This window comes from Rhinopithecus roxellana, chromosome 6 (assembly GCF_007565055.1).
Source record: "Rhinopithecus roxellana isolate Shanxi Qingling chromosome 6, ASM756505v1, whole genome shotgun sequence".
Classification (NCBI taxonomy): domain Eukaryota; kingdom Metazoa; phylum Chordata; class Mammalia; order Primates; family Cercopithecidae; genus Rhinopithecus; species Rhinopithecus roxellana.
Window position 1 is genome coordinate 140,429,088 of NC_044554.1, and position 19,724 is coordinate 140,448,811.

The 19,724-nt window shown below is 33.1% G+C and overlaps 1 protein-coding gene across 19 annotated transcripts in view; it reads right to left on the reverse strand.

Annotated features, from left to right (window-relative positions):
- The window catches only part of DGKB (diacylglycerol kinase beta), an 832,080-nt gene that overhangs the window by 435,259 nt on the left and 377,097 nt on the right, over positions 1–19,724 (reverse strand). For all 19 annotated transcript variants that reach the window (XM_030932056.1, XM_030932048.1, XM_030932051.1 and 16 more), the window contains 2 exons: positions 7,258–7,343; positions 5,061–5,150 (listed from right to left, as the gene is read on the reverse strand). In XM_030932056.1, coding sequence (XP_030787916.1) covers positions 5,061–5,150; positions 7,258–7,343 — 176 coding nt within the window. The remainder of the gene's footprint in view (positions 1–5,060; positions 5,151–7,257; positions 7,344–19,724) is intronic.

Below are 19,724 nucleotides of genomic sequence, written 5' to 3' on the forward strand. Positions count from 1 at the left end.
ACATTATAGTTATCACTGCAGCCTAAACCTGACAGAGTTACTCTTTCTGTTTCTTAATCTCCCTTAACATTAGTTCCTTCCCTGTCAAAACCTTAGGTTTCTTGTGAAGATTAAGCAAGATAATGTATAAAAAGATCTCAGTACATGAGGCCTAAAACAGAGAATAGAAAGTTCTCAATAATATTATACTACTGATGATGATATCATCAGAATTTGAAATATTGTACTAAATTAAATCATCTCTCTCTTCACCCATATAAAAGCACACATATAGCCCTAAAATGATATTTTGTTTGGAACAATATTTTCAGTTTTTGCTTTTTTCTGTTCATTATTTAATTGTTGAACAAGGAAATGCCAGAGGCTATGAGTCCTCATTAGAGCTATTTGCATACATATCATTGAATAAACTCATTGGGTTAAAAGAAAACAGGCACTCTCATATGCCAAAATTCCCTAAAGAGGAATATATTACACTTAAGGTGTATCTGTTCAATTAACTATCAGAAGGTGAAGGCCACCAGAAACTAGAATACCTCTTCTGGAGCCCATTATCACTTCTTACCTTACACAGGTTTAAAAAGTAATTACGTGCTATTTAATACATACAGTAAAGGGTACAATAAGTAATGATTACATAAACATTAAAAACATTAAATATTATTTTAAAAGCTATCATATATCCTATAGTATAATTTGTAGATGTAAATATTATTAATATGCATATAGCTGTACTCAGTGGCAAAACACTGAATGGTTTAAACTGCAAGATTATGATAATTATATTTACTAACATTTCATGTTTCTTAATAGTGCCACCTTATTCTAAATGTTTAATTCATTTCTAAGTGTTAATTTCTTTTAAGAAGTAATAGCTCCACAAATAAATTATATACATATATATTATTTTACCTACTGAATTAAATAAAAACACTTAAATATATTCATCTATTTTCCAAATTCTGCTTTCATTTCAGAATAAACTTGATAGTCTTTAGACATAAATTAATTTGCATATAATAATATATATTATAATATAGGAGTATCGTGTGTGTATGTGTACACATATACACAAGCAGTAGAAATACAAGTAAATAACAGTGCTTTAAGATATGTTGAATTTGTTCTCAGTCATGTCTCAGGTTAATAGCAGTACCGTCCAACATAACACTGGAACAATGTAGGAACAGCAACCTAACCAGGAGAGAACATGAGAGGAATGAATGTAATGAAAATCAATTACCACTGCTAGATTGCAGCAGGATCACTCAGCTTAAAATCTTTACCACTGGATATGTGTATAGGGATTTTTATGACTAAACATGAAAAAGGCTAGTTTAAATCTGTCTTCTAGCCAAGCAAAAGTAGAAAGAGGCAATAGATAAATCTTGAGAATTACAACATCTGCAATTCAGAAGTGATTCACATAGATGAACTTTAACAAATATCTTTTCCCTACTTCTTGTATGTATTCTCAAGGTAGTTAAATAATGATATGTAACTATTAATAGGATTCCTGTACCCAAGAAGATCATGATTTTAAAAAAGATAAATCAAATCCACTAAATATGCCAGCAAAAGATTTTTATAGAAAAGAACAATGTTATTTTACTTTTATTATTTTGATTTAAAGCCTGTAATCACTCCAGGCTAAGAAACAAAATGAAAACATAATTAATATTTATTTTATATTTAATGATATAATGTTATAATGACTGAATCTAAAAAGTCATAGAAATTGTTGCAAATGAAAATCACATAAAGAAATGCAACAACAAATCTGTATAAAAGTGTGTCCCATTTACAACTATTACTTACCTCCTTAGTTTACACTAACAAGATTTTCCCTGCCATTAAATTGTTGTTAAGAGAGACTAATGAATGCCAGAAATTTACAAAAATAATGCTAATTAAGCTAGGATATCCTACAGACTTACAGTGTCAACTTTTCCAAAATATGAAAATATATGCTTATAAAAAAGAGGCTTCAAGTCAATAGATTCCCTGAATCTTAAGTGAACCAAATGATTAATGGTGGAATGAAGTACTTTATTCTACAAATACTAAGCATAATAATAATTACTGCAACTGCATAAAGTTCTTAACACACACATTGATATGGTTTGGCTCTGTGTCCCCACTCAAATCTCATTTTTAGTTGTAATCCCCATAATCCCCATGTGTCAAGGGAGGGACCTGGTGGGAGGCGATTAGATCATGAGGGTGGTTTCCTCCATGCACTTCTGGTGGTAGTGAGTGAGTTCTCATGATATCTGATGGTTTTATAAGGGACTATTTCCCCTTTGCTCATTTGTTTCTCTCACCTGCTGCCATGTAAAACATGCCTTGGCTTCTCATTCACCTTCATGAATGTAAGTTTCCTGAGGCCTCCCCAGTCATTTGGAAGTGTGAGTCAATTAAAACTTTCTTTACATATTACCCAGTCTTGGGTATGTCTTTATAGCAGTGTGAAAACAAACTAACACAAACACTGTGCAAACAATTTATCAGTTTAGCACAAGAACCTACAAGGTACACACTATTATTTTCTTCAAATTCTGATGAGGAATCTACATCCAGTTTTTAGGTAACGTGCTCAAAGTTTCACATCTGTCAAGAAATAATCCCACTGTAAAGCATATTTCTTTGTTAATAATCTCTAGCAAATGGCATCTTCATTTCCCTAATTGCTCAACTTGGGTATCTTGATACCTTGCTTTCTCTAAAACTCCTAACCAATCCACTGGTAAGTACAATTAAACTGAGCCTGAAAACGTACCTCCAGTTTGTCTACTTGCCTGATTTACATCATACAAGCTCTAGTCTACTCACTTTATTATGTAATTAGAACAGCTATAATAGAAGTTCTCATTTGGAGAACTATAGTTCTGCATGTTTTCACATTTTCTGACCAGTTTATTTTCTACTCCCAAATTAATCTGTTTTGAAAATGTGTCAGTGTGTTACTCTGCTTCTGAGACTTTCAAAGCTTCACTTTGCATGTCAAATTCAATCAAATAAAACTCTTAGAATGACAAACAGATTCCTGCATTATCTGGCTCCCAATTATCTTTCCAAAGTCATAATACTCACCACCCCTAATTGCCCACCACTGCATTGCTTCTTCAGCAACCCCACCTGCATTCCTTCCTTCAGTCCTTGAAACACAGAGAGCTATTTCTCCTCCTTCTTATATTTTAGGTCCAGCTTAAATGTTACCTCCTCAGAGAGACCTTTTTTCCCATCTAGCTAGATAGTTCATCCTATTATTCATTCTTCTGATTCCTTGATATCATTTTATAACTATATGTTTCATTATTGTTTGATTTATTGTCCATTATACTCAATGAAAATGTAATCTCTAGAAGGATAGAAGCCATTTGTTTATTTCCTCACTGTATATTTAGTACCTAGAAGAGTGCCAACACATATCAGACACTCACAGAGAATTCAACACTAATAGATACTTTGACACATGTCCTTGCCTTTGTCCATTGTTAGTACTTTGTATGCAGTTTCACAAGAATGATTAGAGTATGCCAAACATGGACTTCTTTATCAAATTTGAGATTTAGGCCATTTGTTAATTTGGAAGCAAAAATAAAATTACTAATTTTCATATACATCAAATATATGTTACCGAAGATTATGGCAAGAAGACACACATATATTCTTTCTTTTTAATCAATGCACTTGTATGAACCCTGGCAAATACAAGTATCTTATCAGAAATAGTGATGTCTTTACTCGTTTCTTTAGATTTCATGAACTCTAATGCAACTCATGAAAATACTCCTTAAGTATATTCTTACTGAAGATCCCAAATAGATTACGTACTAAGTTCTTGATTTAGTCAAGCATGTACACAGCTTAGAGCTAGTTGGTCAGATATTCATGGAATTGTTCTCTAACTTTGCTGTAAATCAGAGTTACTTAGGGACTTTGTTAAAAAAAAAAAAAAGTAATCTGCTCAGTTCCCAACTCCAGATATTTCCATTCAGCACGTCTGGGGTGGGATCAGGCCACTGTATTTTTAACAAGCTCCCCAGGGACTCTGTTCACCTTGTCTTAGTAGACACTTTTCAAACTTCTCTAAATGAGCTTTGATGCTAAAAATATTTAGCATTCAAGTCCTGCTTCTTTACCAAAGTCTGGTGGTGTTTAGTGATCTTATCTGGTGGTGTTCAGTGATCTTCAGATAAATATAGCCTATTAGTGACTCTGCAAAATGTTTTAAGACCTCATCTCAAAATATTCTCTCTTTGCTTACCCTACTCCATCCACACTATTTCAGTTTCAGTTTCTTGAATACGTCAAGTGCCTTGCCACTTTGGGCCTTTGAACTCGATGTTCCCTCTGCCTATGAAGTTCACACCCAGCTTTACATGGCTGTGTCATTATCTAGCTAGTAGTTTTCTCTTTTCTATGTCATATCCTCAGTGATGTCTTTCCTTACAATGATCATTTGTTTACTTGTTAGTGTAAAGTCTCACGTGTGATTTTATGTGCCACTAAAAGTTAAGGTACTTTTTGTTTTTATTTTGTCAACTCTGTAGCCAAAGTGCAGAGCACAGCTGGCTAGCATAGAGTGAGTCTTAAAAACTGAGTATCATTTAATGTATTCACTCCTGGGAAACTAATTCGTTAAGCCTTTCATTTTTCCTTTGTTTGTGATTTCACCACCCAACTTATAAATTAAAAATATAAAAATTAAGTGCATCCATGTGTACCTTATTTTCTAACAAAAAAATCAAAAGAAAAAATAAAAACAGAAAATAAAAAACAAAAACAAAAACCAGAGATGTTTGGAAACTTGCACTCGTCTAGTTTCAGTCTGTAATTAATACCACATTAAAACCCAATACCCATGGTCTCTTTGTCCACTATTTGTTCTTCTATCCAAGATTATTGCTCAAAATGATATATTATATATACCACATCCGTTATATTCACTGAAATCATATGGTTTTTGTTTCTTTCTTTTTTTTTTTTTTTTTTTTTTTTGCAAGGGAAAGGGGTGTTGTGTACTGTTTCTGCTTTTGTTGTTGCAGCTGCTTTACCTCCTCCCCATCGCAGGCATCTCGCTAGATCATTGCCAGTCCCAAGAGGCAGAATTGCAACTGGAGGATGCTTGCCTACATTGGCCTTTTCTGCAGAATAAAAAAAAAAAAAAAAATACAAATAAAGAAAATTTCAAATTCAAATAAAACAATGGAAATAGAAAGATAGGCTGATGACATTAAATGAAGGAATATCAATAGGTACTCATAAACAAAACATAATTGTATTTTTAAGATATATACAATAATGAATTATGGATAATTTGTAAACATTTGTAGCAATTGATAAAACACAAATACTATTATTCACAGAATGATGGAATTTTCAAAACTCAGGCAAGAGGAAAGCTTTTTAAATATCTTAACTGAGCTAAAAATTGTTGTGTGTCTTGTCTCCATTACAATAGTCAGGGATATTATATACAGCATAAGATTACAATACAGAGACACAACTAGGATGGATGGGTAGGTTCCTATATAAAGTCCTTTTGCAACATCAATTCCAGGTACATTTTACTTAGAGGAATAAAATATTTGCAAACTGTTGAATTATAAAAGTGAGTAAATTGCAAACAATGTCCTTGACTTTTTCCCACCTATGGTGCTGCTTTGTGTCAGAGCAAACGGAACACAACGTTAACACCTGGAGTACACCGAGATCAGCAGGTTTTCCATGAGATTAATCTTTACATCACATAATGTTTTGGGTTCAGAGCAGTAAAGATCTCTGCTGCTGACATCCCATATGCTTTGGCTTGAATCATCGCATGCCTTGAATTAATCTCACAAATGTATATTACTTTCTTTTATCTTTTCTTCCTCCTTAGCCCCTCAAAATCAGTGTACATATGTGTGTAGGATAGAGGGGCTAGATAATGTAGGGATATGTCACAATGAAATAGCCGATGACAAGATTTTGAGGGCTAAAACAAGCTAAGAATTCCTGCTAGTTTTCCTCTAAAATCCTTACAGGTCCTCAGATACTTTTCCAACGAATTCATTAACTTTTGTAATTCTTGAATTCTGGTTGTCTTCTCAGATTAAACATATAAATACGATTTACATTGTTTAATGGAAGGTCAGATCAGAATTTTCACTGTTGTTTTTTAAATCAAATATTAATAGATTAAAGCTGTTAAATCCTTATCAAAAGTGTTGCCGACATGTATTTATTTTTAATTTGCATATTTTTAGTGTATGCAAAGACAGAATGTTATCTGCATTGACTAAATAGGTGTCTGTTTCAATTTATACAGAAGGTAAAACTTCTTTTGAATCAATTCATTCTATGAAAGGGCCTGTTTTAAACAAAGAATTGATCAATGCAGTAACTGAAATGAGACCAAAGAGAGTCAATATTTGTTTTGGATTTATTTCCTCATAAAGGTCTATTCATGATCTCTTTTTCTAGCTAGTAACCAGTTCTGATAACTGACTATATCTGAAAAACCAAATAATTTTCCTGAATTTATAGTTTTTCTTGTGCTGCATACTTACCTTATATCCTCAGTGATGTTCCTGTGTTGTTTGCTTATAAAAATCGAGTTTTTTCAATTTAAATAGAGAGGCAATATAGAATAAGGTTTAACTGTGGGTTCTAATCTCAGCTCTCTCAGTTCACAACTATAAGACTTTATTGTAGTTATTTACTTTTACCAAGTTTTAGGTTCCCTATCTCTACATGGGATTATTAATACTATCTGTGTCATAGAGTTGTGAGGAATAAACAAGACAACATGATGAATAAAAATTAGCTATGATGATGATGATGGTGGATAACGATATGAATGTATACAGAGGGTAAGGTTTTGAGGGTCCATGTTTTAATAATGTAAGAACATCAATTTGGCACAGACTTTATCACAAATACTAAGACTGCTCCTTCAGCTCCTTGTCTGGGGCACACAAACAATCTGATTTCCTAGAGCCGCATTTGAAAACAACTCTGAAAATTTGGTAAACACTGTAAGAAGTGGATTAGAAAGGAAGGACTTCTAGATACTTGTAAACTATTTTGCCAGTTAAATTTTTGAACTATAGAATAATATGTTAAACCAGTAAATAGGGTACAAACTTCCAGATGTCCAATTATATCACTGCTTCCAAAGATAATGATACAAGCAATAGATACACAGATGAAACAGGATTGAAAGCTATTGCTCTCTCCCCAGTCATGTTAAGTATGTGTCTGCATTACCTATGCAATCCAAAACCCAGCCCACGGTTCCATCTCCACCACAGGCTAACACTCTGAAGTCAGGAACATCACGGAAAAAGTTTAACCTGAAAAATAAGCATGTTATGGCTCATGATTAATAGTTTAAAAATAAGATATTTTCAGTTTTGTATCATTAGTATTTTACCTGATGAAATACATTTTTATTTTATAAAAACTTAAAATATCTCAGTCATAACTTACATAGCTTTAATCCTATTTTATAATTATATATTCAAGATTCTATAATTTAAAAATATTTTGTAATTATATATTCTAGATTCCATAATGAATATACTCTATTTTTCTTTAATAGACTCTAAAATTTTAAGAATAAAATTAGCAAATTATAATAATTTTCATTAAGATATTCTCCTAGATGTGATTTGCAGTTCACATAACCCAGAATGTCATATACAACATTATTTCACTTAATAAATTTCTTCAATCCAAAATTATCTTTTGAGTGAATATATAAATGTGACAGTTATGTCAGTAAATATGTCTTTAACAATTTTGTACTTTCTCCATTACTGGGAGAAATTGCTCAGACTGCAACTGGGGTTCTAGCCAATTTTTCTTTTGACTGAGAATCTGCAAGTAGGAGTCAGGCTTCACCTTGTATTTTGACCTAGTTGACAGTGTTTTCTATCCAGAAACACTCCAGCCTAATTGCTGGGTCAGCTGCCGTAAATACCCACTGCTTCTGCTGTTACTGCATGCAGTGTGCTTAATAATGCAACCTACCTTGGGAAAAGCCGCAAAGGCAGGTAATGCAGCCAGCTATACAGTCATAGTCTACTTTATTGCAACAAAAATTTGAAACAGGACAGAAATTTTGGTATGTGTCCCTTCACCTCCCTTGTCTCAAAGATAACAACTGTTAGTGATATAATATGCAATTATCCAAGGAATTTTTCTACGTACTTATATATATAAATTTTCATACATGTCTTTATCACACATATATGTTCAACACAAATAAAATTGTGCTATACATACTGTTCATTAACTTGTGTGGTTTTATTTTAACTTCAAATATGTCTTAGAGAACTTTGTGTATCAGTATATAACATATGCAGATGTCATGTGTGGTATTCTGTCAGATTATTATTTTTAAGCACTGCATCATGTTTTATAATAAGTGCACATACTACAAGATAAAATAAATGATTTCTTTTTTATGAATTTTTAAGCTTTTTCTAATGTCTCATTATTACAAAAAAGTGTCGTATTTAACATTATTTGAAGAACATTTGTGTAAACATGCACATGTGTTTTGAAGGCTACTCTAGAGAAAAATATTCCATTACATCATTATATCCCTCTGAATGGCTCCCACTGTCAAATATGCAAGGGTCCATTTCCTTGCAACCACAAAACACTACATATGAACAACTTTATGATATTTCTGTAATAATGAGTGAAAACCAATGTCTTTGTATTTGTTGTAAAATCACACTTCCCTGTTTACTAGTGAGTTGAACATATTTTTATACATCTCCTGGAGATGTGTAACCTCTCCTATGCAAAGAACATTCAAAGATGCACCTTTCTTTCTATTGAATTGTCTTTTTATTTTTTATTTTTATTTTTTAAGATGGAGTTTTGCTTTTGTTGCCCAGTATGGAGTGCAATGGTGTAATCTCGACTCACTGCAACCTCCTTCTCCTGGGTTCAAGTGATTCTCCTGTCTCAGCCTCCCAAGTAAGCTGGGATTACAGGTGCCCGCCACCACGTCTGGCTAATTTTTGTATTTTCAGTAGAGACAGGGTTTCATTACGCTGGCCAGGCTGGTCTCAAACTGTTGACCTCAGGTGATCCATTCTCCTCAGCCTCCCAAAATGCTGGGATTACAGGTGTGAGCCACTGCGCTGGGCGAGTTGTCTTCTAATAATACTTTACAAACTCTTTGCATATTATAGCAATCTTTGCATTTAAATTTGCATCATTTAAAAAAGTTTTGTCAAGGTAATACCAACACTGCATAAACATAATAGAATATGTATAAAAATTACTAAAACCCGTCATCTTATTATAATATCCATGGATATTTAGAACAGGAAACTTTCATGCATTTTCTCATTTATTATATTGTGGATATTTAACCTTTGTGAGACATGTTGCAAATATTTTCTTCGGTTCTAATACTTATTTTTTTGCTTATACTAATATATGTACAATACAATAAACACATATGTACCAGTTGCCCATTCCAGGAGGTAGAACATTTCCAATAATTTACATATTTCTCTCTTTTCTTTCCCTATAGCACTGCTCTTTCCAATTTACAAAGGTGAGCACTATTCTGAATACTGAGTTACCATGTGTCTGACATAATCAATATGTGTCTTTCTACTTTTCCCACTTAGTACTGGTACTCAGATTCATTTATGTTGTAGCTGAAGCTTTTTCCACATGTAGTTGAAGTTCTTTTTACTTCTACTGCTGTGTTAAATACCACTTATATGTCTTTTAAAATCCATGTCAATGGGCATTTCAACTGGTTTGCTTTACATTCTTGCAAAAAGTGCATTCTTGTACAGGCATACCTCATTGTATTGCTCTTTACTTTATTGAGCTTAGCAGATATCGCAGTTTTTACAACTTGAATGTTTGTGGCAACTCTGCTTCTAGCAAGTCTATCAGTGCCATTTTTTCCAACAGCACATGCTCACTTGGTGTCTGTGTCACATTTTTGTAATTATCACAATATTTCAAACTTTTCATTATTATTATATCTGTTATGGTGATCTGTGATCACCTTGAAAGTTATTATAGTAATTGTTTTGAGGTGCCATGAACCACACCCATATAAGACAGATAACTTAATCGCTAATATTGTGTGTGTTCTGACTGCTCTGCCCACCAGCCATTCTCCTGTTTCTCTTCCTGTCCTCAGGCCTTTCAATTCCCTTAGATACAACAGTATTGAAATTAGGCTAATTAACAACGCTACAATGTCCTCTAAGTGTTCAAGTGAAACAAAGAGTTGCATTTCTCTTTCAATCAAAAGGTAGAAATTGTTAAGCTGAATGAGGAAAGCATGTCAAAAGCACAGGCAGGCCAAAAGCTAGCCCTTTTGTGCCAGTAAGCTAAGTTGTAAAAGCAAAGGCAAAGTTCTTGAAGGAAATTAAAAGTGCTACTCCAGTGAACACACAAACAAGAAGGCGAAAGATCCTTACTGCTGATATGGAAAAGGTTTTAGTGGACTAGACAGAAGATCGAAGGAGCCACAACATTCCCTTAAGCTAAAGACAAATCCAGAGCAAGCTCCTAACTCTATTCAATTCTATGAAGGCTGAGAGATGTGAGGAAGCTGAAAAATAGTTTGATGCAAGCAGATGTTGGTTCCTGAAGCCTAAGGAAAGAAGCTCCATAAACAGCAAGTGCTGAGGAAAAAGTGGCAGCAAATTATCCAGAAGATCTAGCTACAATTATTGATAAAGGTGGTACACTAAACAACAATTTTTCAATGTAGACAACATAGCCTTTTTTTTTTTTTTTTTTTTTTTTTTTTTTGAGACCGAGTCTCGCTCTGTCCCCCTGGCTGGAGTGCAGTGGCGCGATCTCAGCTCACTGCAAGCTCCGCCTCCCGGGATCATGCCATTCTCCTGCCTCAGCCTCTTGAGTAGCTGGGACTACAGGCGCCCGCCACCGCGCCCGGCTAATTTTTTTGTATTTTCAGTAGAGACGGGGTTTCACTGTGTTAGCCAGGATGGTCTCGATCTCCTGACCTTGTGATCCGCCCACCTCGGCCTCCCAAAGTGCTGGGATTACAGGCGTGAGCCACCGCACCCGGCCGACAACGTAGCCTTCTAATGGAAGAAGATGCCATCTAGGACTTTGATAACTACAAAGGAGAAGTCAATGCCTGGCCTCAAAGCTTCAAAGAACAGGCTAACTCTCTTGTTAGGGTCTAATGAAGCTGATGACTTTAAGTTGAAGCCAATGCTCATTTGCCATTCTGAAAATCCTAGGGCCCTGAAGAATTATGCTACTCTACCTGTGCACTATAAATAGTAGAACAAAGCCTGAGGGACAGCACATTTCTTTACAGCATGGTTTACTGAGTATTTTAAGTCCACAATTGAGACATACTTCTCAAAAAAAAAAAAAAAAAGAAGACTCCTTTCAAATATTATTTTCATTGACAATGTACCTGGTCATCCAATATTCTGAGGCAGATGTGCAAAAAGATTAATGTTGTTTTTATGCCTGCAAACACAGCATACATTCTGCAGCTCATTGATCAAGGAGTAACTCAACTTTCAAGTCTTATTTAAGAAATGCATTTCATATGGCTATAGGTGCCATAGACAGTGATTCATTTTGGGGATCTAGGCAAAGTAAATTGACAACCTCTGAAAAGGATTTAAAAATCTAAGTGTCATTAAGAACATTCACAATTCATGGACAGAGGTCAAAATATCAGCATAACAAGAGTTGGAAGAAGTTGATGCCAAGCCTCATGGATGACTGTAAAGGGTTCAAGACTTCAGTGGAGGAAGTCACTGCAGATGTCATAAAAATAGCAAGAAGTAGAATTATAAGTGGAGCCTGCATGTGACTGAATTGCTGAAATCTCATCATAGAATTTGAAAGGATGAGGAATTGATTTTTAGAGATAAGCAAAAAAAGGGGGTTTCTTGAGATGGAATCTACTCCTGGTAAAGATGCTATGAACACTGTTGAAATGGTAACAAAGGATTTTGATTATTACATAAGTTTAATTGATAAGGCAGCAGTAGGATTTGAGAAGACTGACTCAAATTCTGGGGAAGTTCTACTGTGTGTAAGATGCTAGCAAATAGCATCACACGCTAGAGAGAAATCTTTCATAAAAGCAAGAATCCATCAATGGGTCAAATTTCATTGTTGTCTTATTTTAAGAAACTACTAGAGCCACCTTCGCCTTCAGCAACCACCACTCGGATCATTTGGTTCCCATTAACATCAAGGCTAGACCCTCTACAAGAGAAAACATTATGACTCCCTGGAAGCTCAGATGATTGTTACTATTTTTTTTGCAATGAATTATTTTTAAGTTAAGGTATATACATTTTTAAACCATAATGCTATTGCACATTTAATAGACAACAGTATAAACATAACTTTTATATGTATCAGGAAACCAAAAAATTTGTGTGACTCACTTTATTGTGATATTCACTTTATTGTGGTGGTGTGGAACCAAACCCACAATATCTCCAAGGTATGCCTGTACATACATCTTAGTGCTTAAGGGCAGTGGCCACTTTAGAGTAAAGCATATTAATATGCAACTTCACCAGATAAGGTCAATGTTTTTTGCGAAGAAGTTGCACCAATGTACAATGGATGTGCTCTATTGAATCCATTCTCTTTAACACTTGTCACACTTTTTCATTTTATTTATTTCTTATTTTCATGAAATGCCTATTTATCCTTTTTGTTTCTACTATCTATTCCTTTTCACCTTGTTGGTTTGTAAAAAAAGTTTTACATGTCTTTTAGTCCTTTTTTGATAATTTTTTCAAATATCTTCTACAAATTTAGAGTTTCTTCTTTTACTTTCATTGTAATGAATAAGAACTTAGTTTTAATATTCAATTTCATCATCCCTTTGATAAGTGGTTAGCACCTTAACCAGTGTTCTGTAAGACAAGATTCCTTACTCAGAGCTCAGAACTCACATATACTCTCTTAAAATGTCAGTTTTACTTTCGACATAGAAATTCTTAGTTTGATGTGGTGTGAAGTACTTTCTTTTCTTCTCTCCCCACTTTCTCCCATCTCCCCTTTATCCTGGCCTCTGGCCCTCCCTCTCTTCCTTTCTCACTCCCTTTCATTCTTCCTTTTAGCTGTAGTGCAGCATTATTTTTTCTATTTATTTTTTATCCGTATTTTCATTTATTGAATAATTCAACTTTCTACTATGCAAAGTCCGTAATGAATATTACTTCCACATATGAGTACATTTCTATTTGTATTCTCTATTATGTTTTACTCACCACTTTGTCCATCTCTGCACTAGTACCAAACTCTCACAATTACTATAGCTTTCCAGTAAGTCCATATCTCAGGGCATGAAGAATCTTACTAATTATTTCTTTTTTTCATATACATTTAAACTCATCATATTTCATAAAAATTAAGATAATAGTGAGAAAAACCAATCATGATTTTGACTGAAGTTGCATTAAAACTATATATTAATTTTGGAAGCAATAACACATGTATAATATGAATCAAGTTTCCTTATTCATGAATGTAGTATTGCTTGATTTATTTAGATAGTCTTTAAAATCTTTCAACAAAGATTTAAATTTTCTGCTAACAGGTCTTGCACATATTTTGTTATTGCACATATTTTGTTAGATTTATTCTTGGTTGTTTTGTAGCTTTTGTTGGTATTTTAAACATTTTAAAATTATGTTTATTAATAACATTAACATTTTTGTTGCTGGTGTATATAAACATATTTGACTGTTACACATTAATTTTATAAATAATCACATTACCACTGTTTTTCTATTGCTTACATTTTGTTTGTGGATACTTTTGGATTTCTATGTATGTAATTGTGGCATTTGTTAATAGCAATGGTATTATTAGTAATCTCCAGTCCTTGTAATTGTTATTTATTTCCCTGTTTCTTTTTCCTTGACAGAATTCCAACATATTGTTGAATAGGAGTATTCATAGTGAATATCCAGATCTTCTTCCTGAAGCTAAGAATTACTTTTGGAATCCGCCCATTTAGGATATCTGCTATTGAGATTTTATTTTTCTTTCTTTTTACTTTCCTTTTTTTTTTTTTTTGATGGAGATTTTTTATGAGGTTAACAAGTTTTCCTTCTACTCCTATCATAACAAAAATTTTTATTATACATAAATATTAAGTTTTTCTGCATTTTTGAGATTTGACAAGGTCTATTGGTTAGTGTGAGAATAAACATTTATATATTTCTGCATTATTAAACCATGCTTGCAATCCTTTCATGCACCCGAATTGATTCTTGTGTATTAATATTTTTAAGATAATTGAATCTCTTTACTAATATTTTGTTTAGAAACTTTGCATCGACATTTATGAACAAATTGACCTATTTTTCTTCCTCAGACCACTTTTATCTACTTTTTAAAATTAAAATCATACTGCCTCATGAAACATGTTGCAGAGTAGTCCCCCTTTTACTATTTGTGTGGAAGAACTTGTATAGTTATTGAAGTTCTTTGAAAACTGGTAGCACTTGCATATAAAACCTAAATTTCTTTTTTTTTTTTTTTAAGAGAAAAGTCTTAAATCATTGTTTAAATTACTTTAGTAATTATTCTTTAAAATTTATGGTTTTAAATTCTTCTTAAGTCAGCTTCTTTTCCAGCTATATTCCTGTAGCCATTTGATTCTCCCTCCCAGATTTTCAAACATTGGCACTGCAACTTAAGAAAACTTTGTAAAACACAGCAGTAGCTGCAACATTTCCCACAGAGCTAGCTGTTTCTGGTGAAAGCCTAACCATTCAGTTGACTCACCATTGTTCTTCTATTCCATGATGATGTTTCATCTCTTATTCATTCTTGTTTTCTTTAAAAATTGTCATCATTGGTTCTTCAGCAGCATCCTACCCCCAAACATAAACCCCATGTGACTGTCAGACCAGCTTACTGTCTGTAAATTGATGGCTAATTGGAAAATTTGACCTCTCTTTATCTCAATTTCTTGATCCATTCAATCCATGCAGTTTTCCCTAGAAACTCATTCATTCCTTACTGCATTCATTCATTGAATAATATGCTTGGGATTTATCTAGTGATTCGGACCCTCGGTTTCCATAACTTTAGAGTGGAGTTAACACCACGTGGTTTGCTGGGCTCTTTATATACACATAAAGAAAATGCATATGTAAATGCAATTTACTATTCACATGTTATTACTAATTTAATTATATTTTTTTCTTTATTAAAAGTAGTATAGGTGTGTTTTAGATCAGAGTGCCACTCCTCGATTTCCCTACCTCCTCTGCCTGCACTGTTCTGGCAGAATAGTCACAATTTTCTAACAAGTAGTAAGCAGAGTTTTTCTGCATCCAATCTGAAACTAGCCAGTGGACAATTGGGAGACCTGCCTATAGCATGGCAGACATAAGGTACAGAGGAAAACAGCTGTGATAGAGGACAAGTAAATCGAAGAGACTCAGCAAGAGCCAAAATGCAAGGTCCTGCGTGGCACTGACTTTTCACCCAGGAAGGCTGTGATGAGGAGCAGCTGTGAGGCTTCCACATCACAAGTCACCATTTCAATGGGGAGAAGTGAGAAAATGAGGAGTGTCAGGAAGGACTTCGCTCTGGGGAAATTTTTGTACTGTGTATTGTACTATTTACCTATCAGTTCCACAGTGTTCCATGTGAAGAATGAATAAGCATAAACATTTTGCAATGAAATCATGCTCGGGTCCTGAATTTATTTGCATCAATTTATGAATTTTTTTGAAATTAAAAGTTCAAATGATTTATGAAGAAAATGAATGATGATGAATTTGCAATGTTGGCCTTTAGAGCATTGATTCATCTAGAGAGTTTCCTATGTATCTGCAATAGCTAAATTTGAAAGCGGGCCTATTATTTGGGTTTAGCAGCCCTCTGTCAGACGCTTCTTTTTTATCATATTTGCTCTATAATCACCACTATAACATTCCACCAAGTTTCAGTTATGCAAGATGAATAAGTTCTAGAGATCCACGGCACAACACTGTTCCTATAGTTAACGATACTGTTTCGTACATTTAAAAAGCTTTTAAGAATGTAGATCTTATGTTCATTGTTCTTACCACCACCACAACAAAAGAGCAGGTGGGGAAATTGTGATGCTTAATATTACCAAAAACAAATCCAGAAAATTTCATCTAAGATTCAGAGGCTTACTTGTGTTAAGATAAAATAGATACAGAAAAGGCAGTAAATTTTCATTTGTACCTAATTGTTACTAGGTACAAAGCACAACAGGAAAACCTTTTTTAAAAGAAAAGAAAATTATACTAGTGATTCCAGAATCTTGGAAAGTGTCATAAATCAGAATTCTTAACTTCAGTATGTAAATATTACTTTTCATTCCAATCTTATACTTTATTATTAAAAAATACCGTCACTTATATACAATGTGGCTATATGGGTTAGAAACAGATCAAGTATATAAAATAAATAAATCTATGGCTATAAGTAGTATATATATATATGTTATAGATGATAAAATGATATTTTTGATACTTAGAGGAAATCAGTATGAGAATCATAAATATTTTCAGCATATCCACGCATGGTGAATGCTCACTTTAATTATACATATTCATATCTCTTTGTATTAAAGCAACACAAGGCTGAAGGATCCAAAATGACTTTACCATACGTCATCAATTCTCTTTTTCCTCCTTCTTGTTTAGAACAAATAATTTCAAGAGCTTGCCTTAAGAAAGGACTGCATTCTGATTTAAGCATTTAGAGACAGAAAGAAGCATACTTGCCTCTGATTATTCTATTCAATTCATATTTATACTTGCATGTACACAGTTACATACTATATTATTCTTAAAGTTACAAGATTAGATGGATTCAAAATTTCCTCAATAAAATCTGGCTGAGTTTTCTGATTTGTGAGGTTACCATTGTTTTTGAAACAATATTTATGGTCTAGAAAACCAATTTTTAATAACTTTCAGCTTATTTATTAATACCCAAACTGTATTTATACATACCTTGGTATCATTGATATTATTATTATTGCTGGTGTAATATCTTTTAAAACTCCATGCATGAATTATTTATAGTCCCCAAAGTTTCATTCTATTACATATATTACAAAATGGGGGAAAGGTTATTTCATGTTTTTCTCTGTAGATTTTGATGTTTCATGAATTTAATGTGGCTCTCAACATTTTAATTTAAAGTAAAATTAATTATAATAATATCCTCCAATCTAATATATTATGTACTTTATTTCAACAATACATTATAAAATTTAGTTAAACTAGGAAATGCACCTGTTTCAAGAAATTCGGTGAGAGTTTTGAGATATTGTATAGAAGCTGAATTTACACTGTTTTGGGAAGACATTCCATGTGGGTAAGTGGGATAGTTACAAAAAAATAATTTGAATTAATCTTTATAAACCCAGTGCAACTTAATTCTGTTACCATAATAACCAGAAATAAGTTTTAGAGTATTTGAAAAATATACATATTCCAGTGGACCATTAATAAGTGAAACGTTCACTTCATTATTTCTGGAAATCTCAAACAAATCTTTTATGCTTACGTGTGTTAAAAGTGAAAGAGAGAGGGACAGAGAAAGGGAAAAACACAGACTGAAATGACAAAAGAGAGCATGAGACACAGAAAATGAGTGAATGTTTATTCCTGGGGAACTTATAATGTTATCTCATTAAATAACTTTAATATTCCTCCTACTATAAAATGAGTTAGAAATGAAAGGTCAGTAAATGACAGGTTCTATGATGTAGCCTTAAAATGTTTTTCCTTTCTTGACTAATGTACATATTTCTTTAAAAATTAATATTGGCAGAAATATCAAAATTTTTAAAGTCATTTCTGAGTGAATAGAAACATTAATATTTCATTGAAATATTCTTGCCCTCATATAGAAAATATTTATAATTTTATTAGTATAAGTAAAACACTTCTGTAAATATATTTTGTTAAAATATATTTTTTTTCTATCGCATGGAAAATTATAATGCTTTAAGGATATTTTTTAAATATACAAATTAATATTTAAAAACCAACTAACCGATGTTAAACAAAAATTATGAGCAGTCATTATTTTAGACAGAACTTTTGCACTAGGCCGCAACAGGCCAGACCAAACCAGAATGGAGTCACTGTGCTAAGTGCCATGTAGTCAAACTGAACTTGAAATGGTTCAGTTAAAAAACAAACAAACAAAAAAAAAGGAGATTTGCAGCAACCAATCTGACTGGGCCCAGTTCACCGGAGCTAGCGTGATAAGGAAGTCCCCTCTATTTTGACCCTGTGAGAAAAGTAACTTTGAAATGACCAATCCACCTTTCATTCCTTATTTCTGCTTTCTTTAGCCTTCTTCTGCTTGTAAAGTCAAACTCCTGTGCTCAGTTCGTTGGAACACTCATTCTATTCTATAGAATTAGGTGTTACCCAATTCTAGAATTGCAAATATAAGCCAACGAGATCTTTAAACTAAATTTGTTATAATTTTGTTTTTTGACACTGAAGAACACAAAACACCTTTTTAAAAGCCATTTTCTCTCATCTGTAAGTTGTTTTCTACACTAGAAAGGGAGGGATTTAATTGAACTCAATATTTGCATCCTGTATTTACTGCTACAAATATGCAGTAAAATTTATGGTCATGCTACATGAAAGTCCATCTCTAAAAGTACTAATGAATATGCATAAGTTATGTGTGTACTGATATGTATATATATGTTTGGAAATGTAGTTTAAAATATTACTTGTAAGTTACATGACTAAACATAGAGAATTGACAGACAATTCTGATGTAATGAGTTGAAAATGAAGAGAAAAATACGACAGAGTGTCAATTAAAACAGAAGTTACACAGTCTTCCTGATATTTGAAAGAAGTTAAAATGAAATGATTCATTCTTATTGCTTCTAATTGGAAAGCACATATATACCATTCATGGTCCAAAATTCATAGTCTATAAAATTAACCCCTAAAATGTAGCAGCACAAGTGCTTAGGTTGCTCAAGACTGTTTGACAAAGTTGCTGAAATCCATTCTGTCGTGTGAATGTTTTTAATATTAATAATTAGAATGTGTTTTTATTTTGTACAGATCAGATCATCCCATTGAGTTAGCTTAGAGTGTGACGTAAGAATGTATTCTGAAAAGAAATACTTCTAGACTTCTCTAGAGGAAAAAATATTTTGCTTAGGGTCAAATACAAAAGAATAACTATAAATTAAATGTCACCTGCATCTATACATCTATATTATTTAATATAAATATAGTAACTACAACTATGTACTAGGAACTGAGTTAGATTCCAGAGATTCAAAAACAAGGTAGAATTCTTGCCTTTGAGTATCTCACTGGCTTAACTGAGAAGGCAGACAAGAAAACACACAGTTCAGGTCACTATAAGATGTTCTTTGAGGGCAGTTAATGTGGACTTGCAGACACATGAGTTGAATCTTGAAGCTTGGGTAAAGTTAATTAGCTGATGAATGGAGGGACTGACGTGAGGAGAAACTGAGTGAAGGGTTATTATGTAAGAAGGAGGGTAAATAAATATAGATTCTAGGAGAGTGGTTACATGACAAATCTTGAAAGCCTGAAGTGACGTACTGTCAGAGGGAATGGGAAAGCAGTGCTTTAGTGAATGGCCTTTTTATTCATCAAATTAGAGAATAAAAAGTGTGTAAATTTGGGAAAAGGTGAGAAAATTAGTTT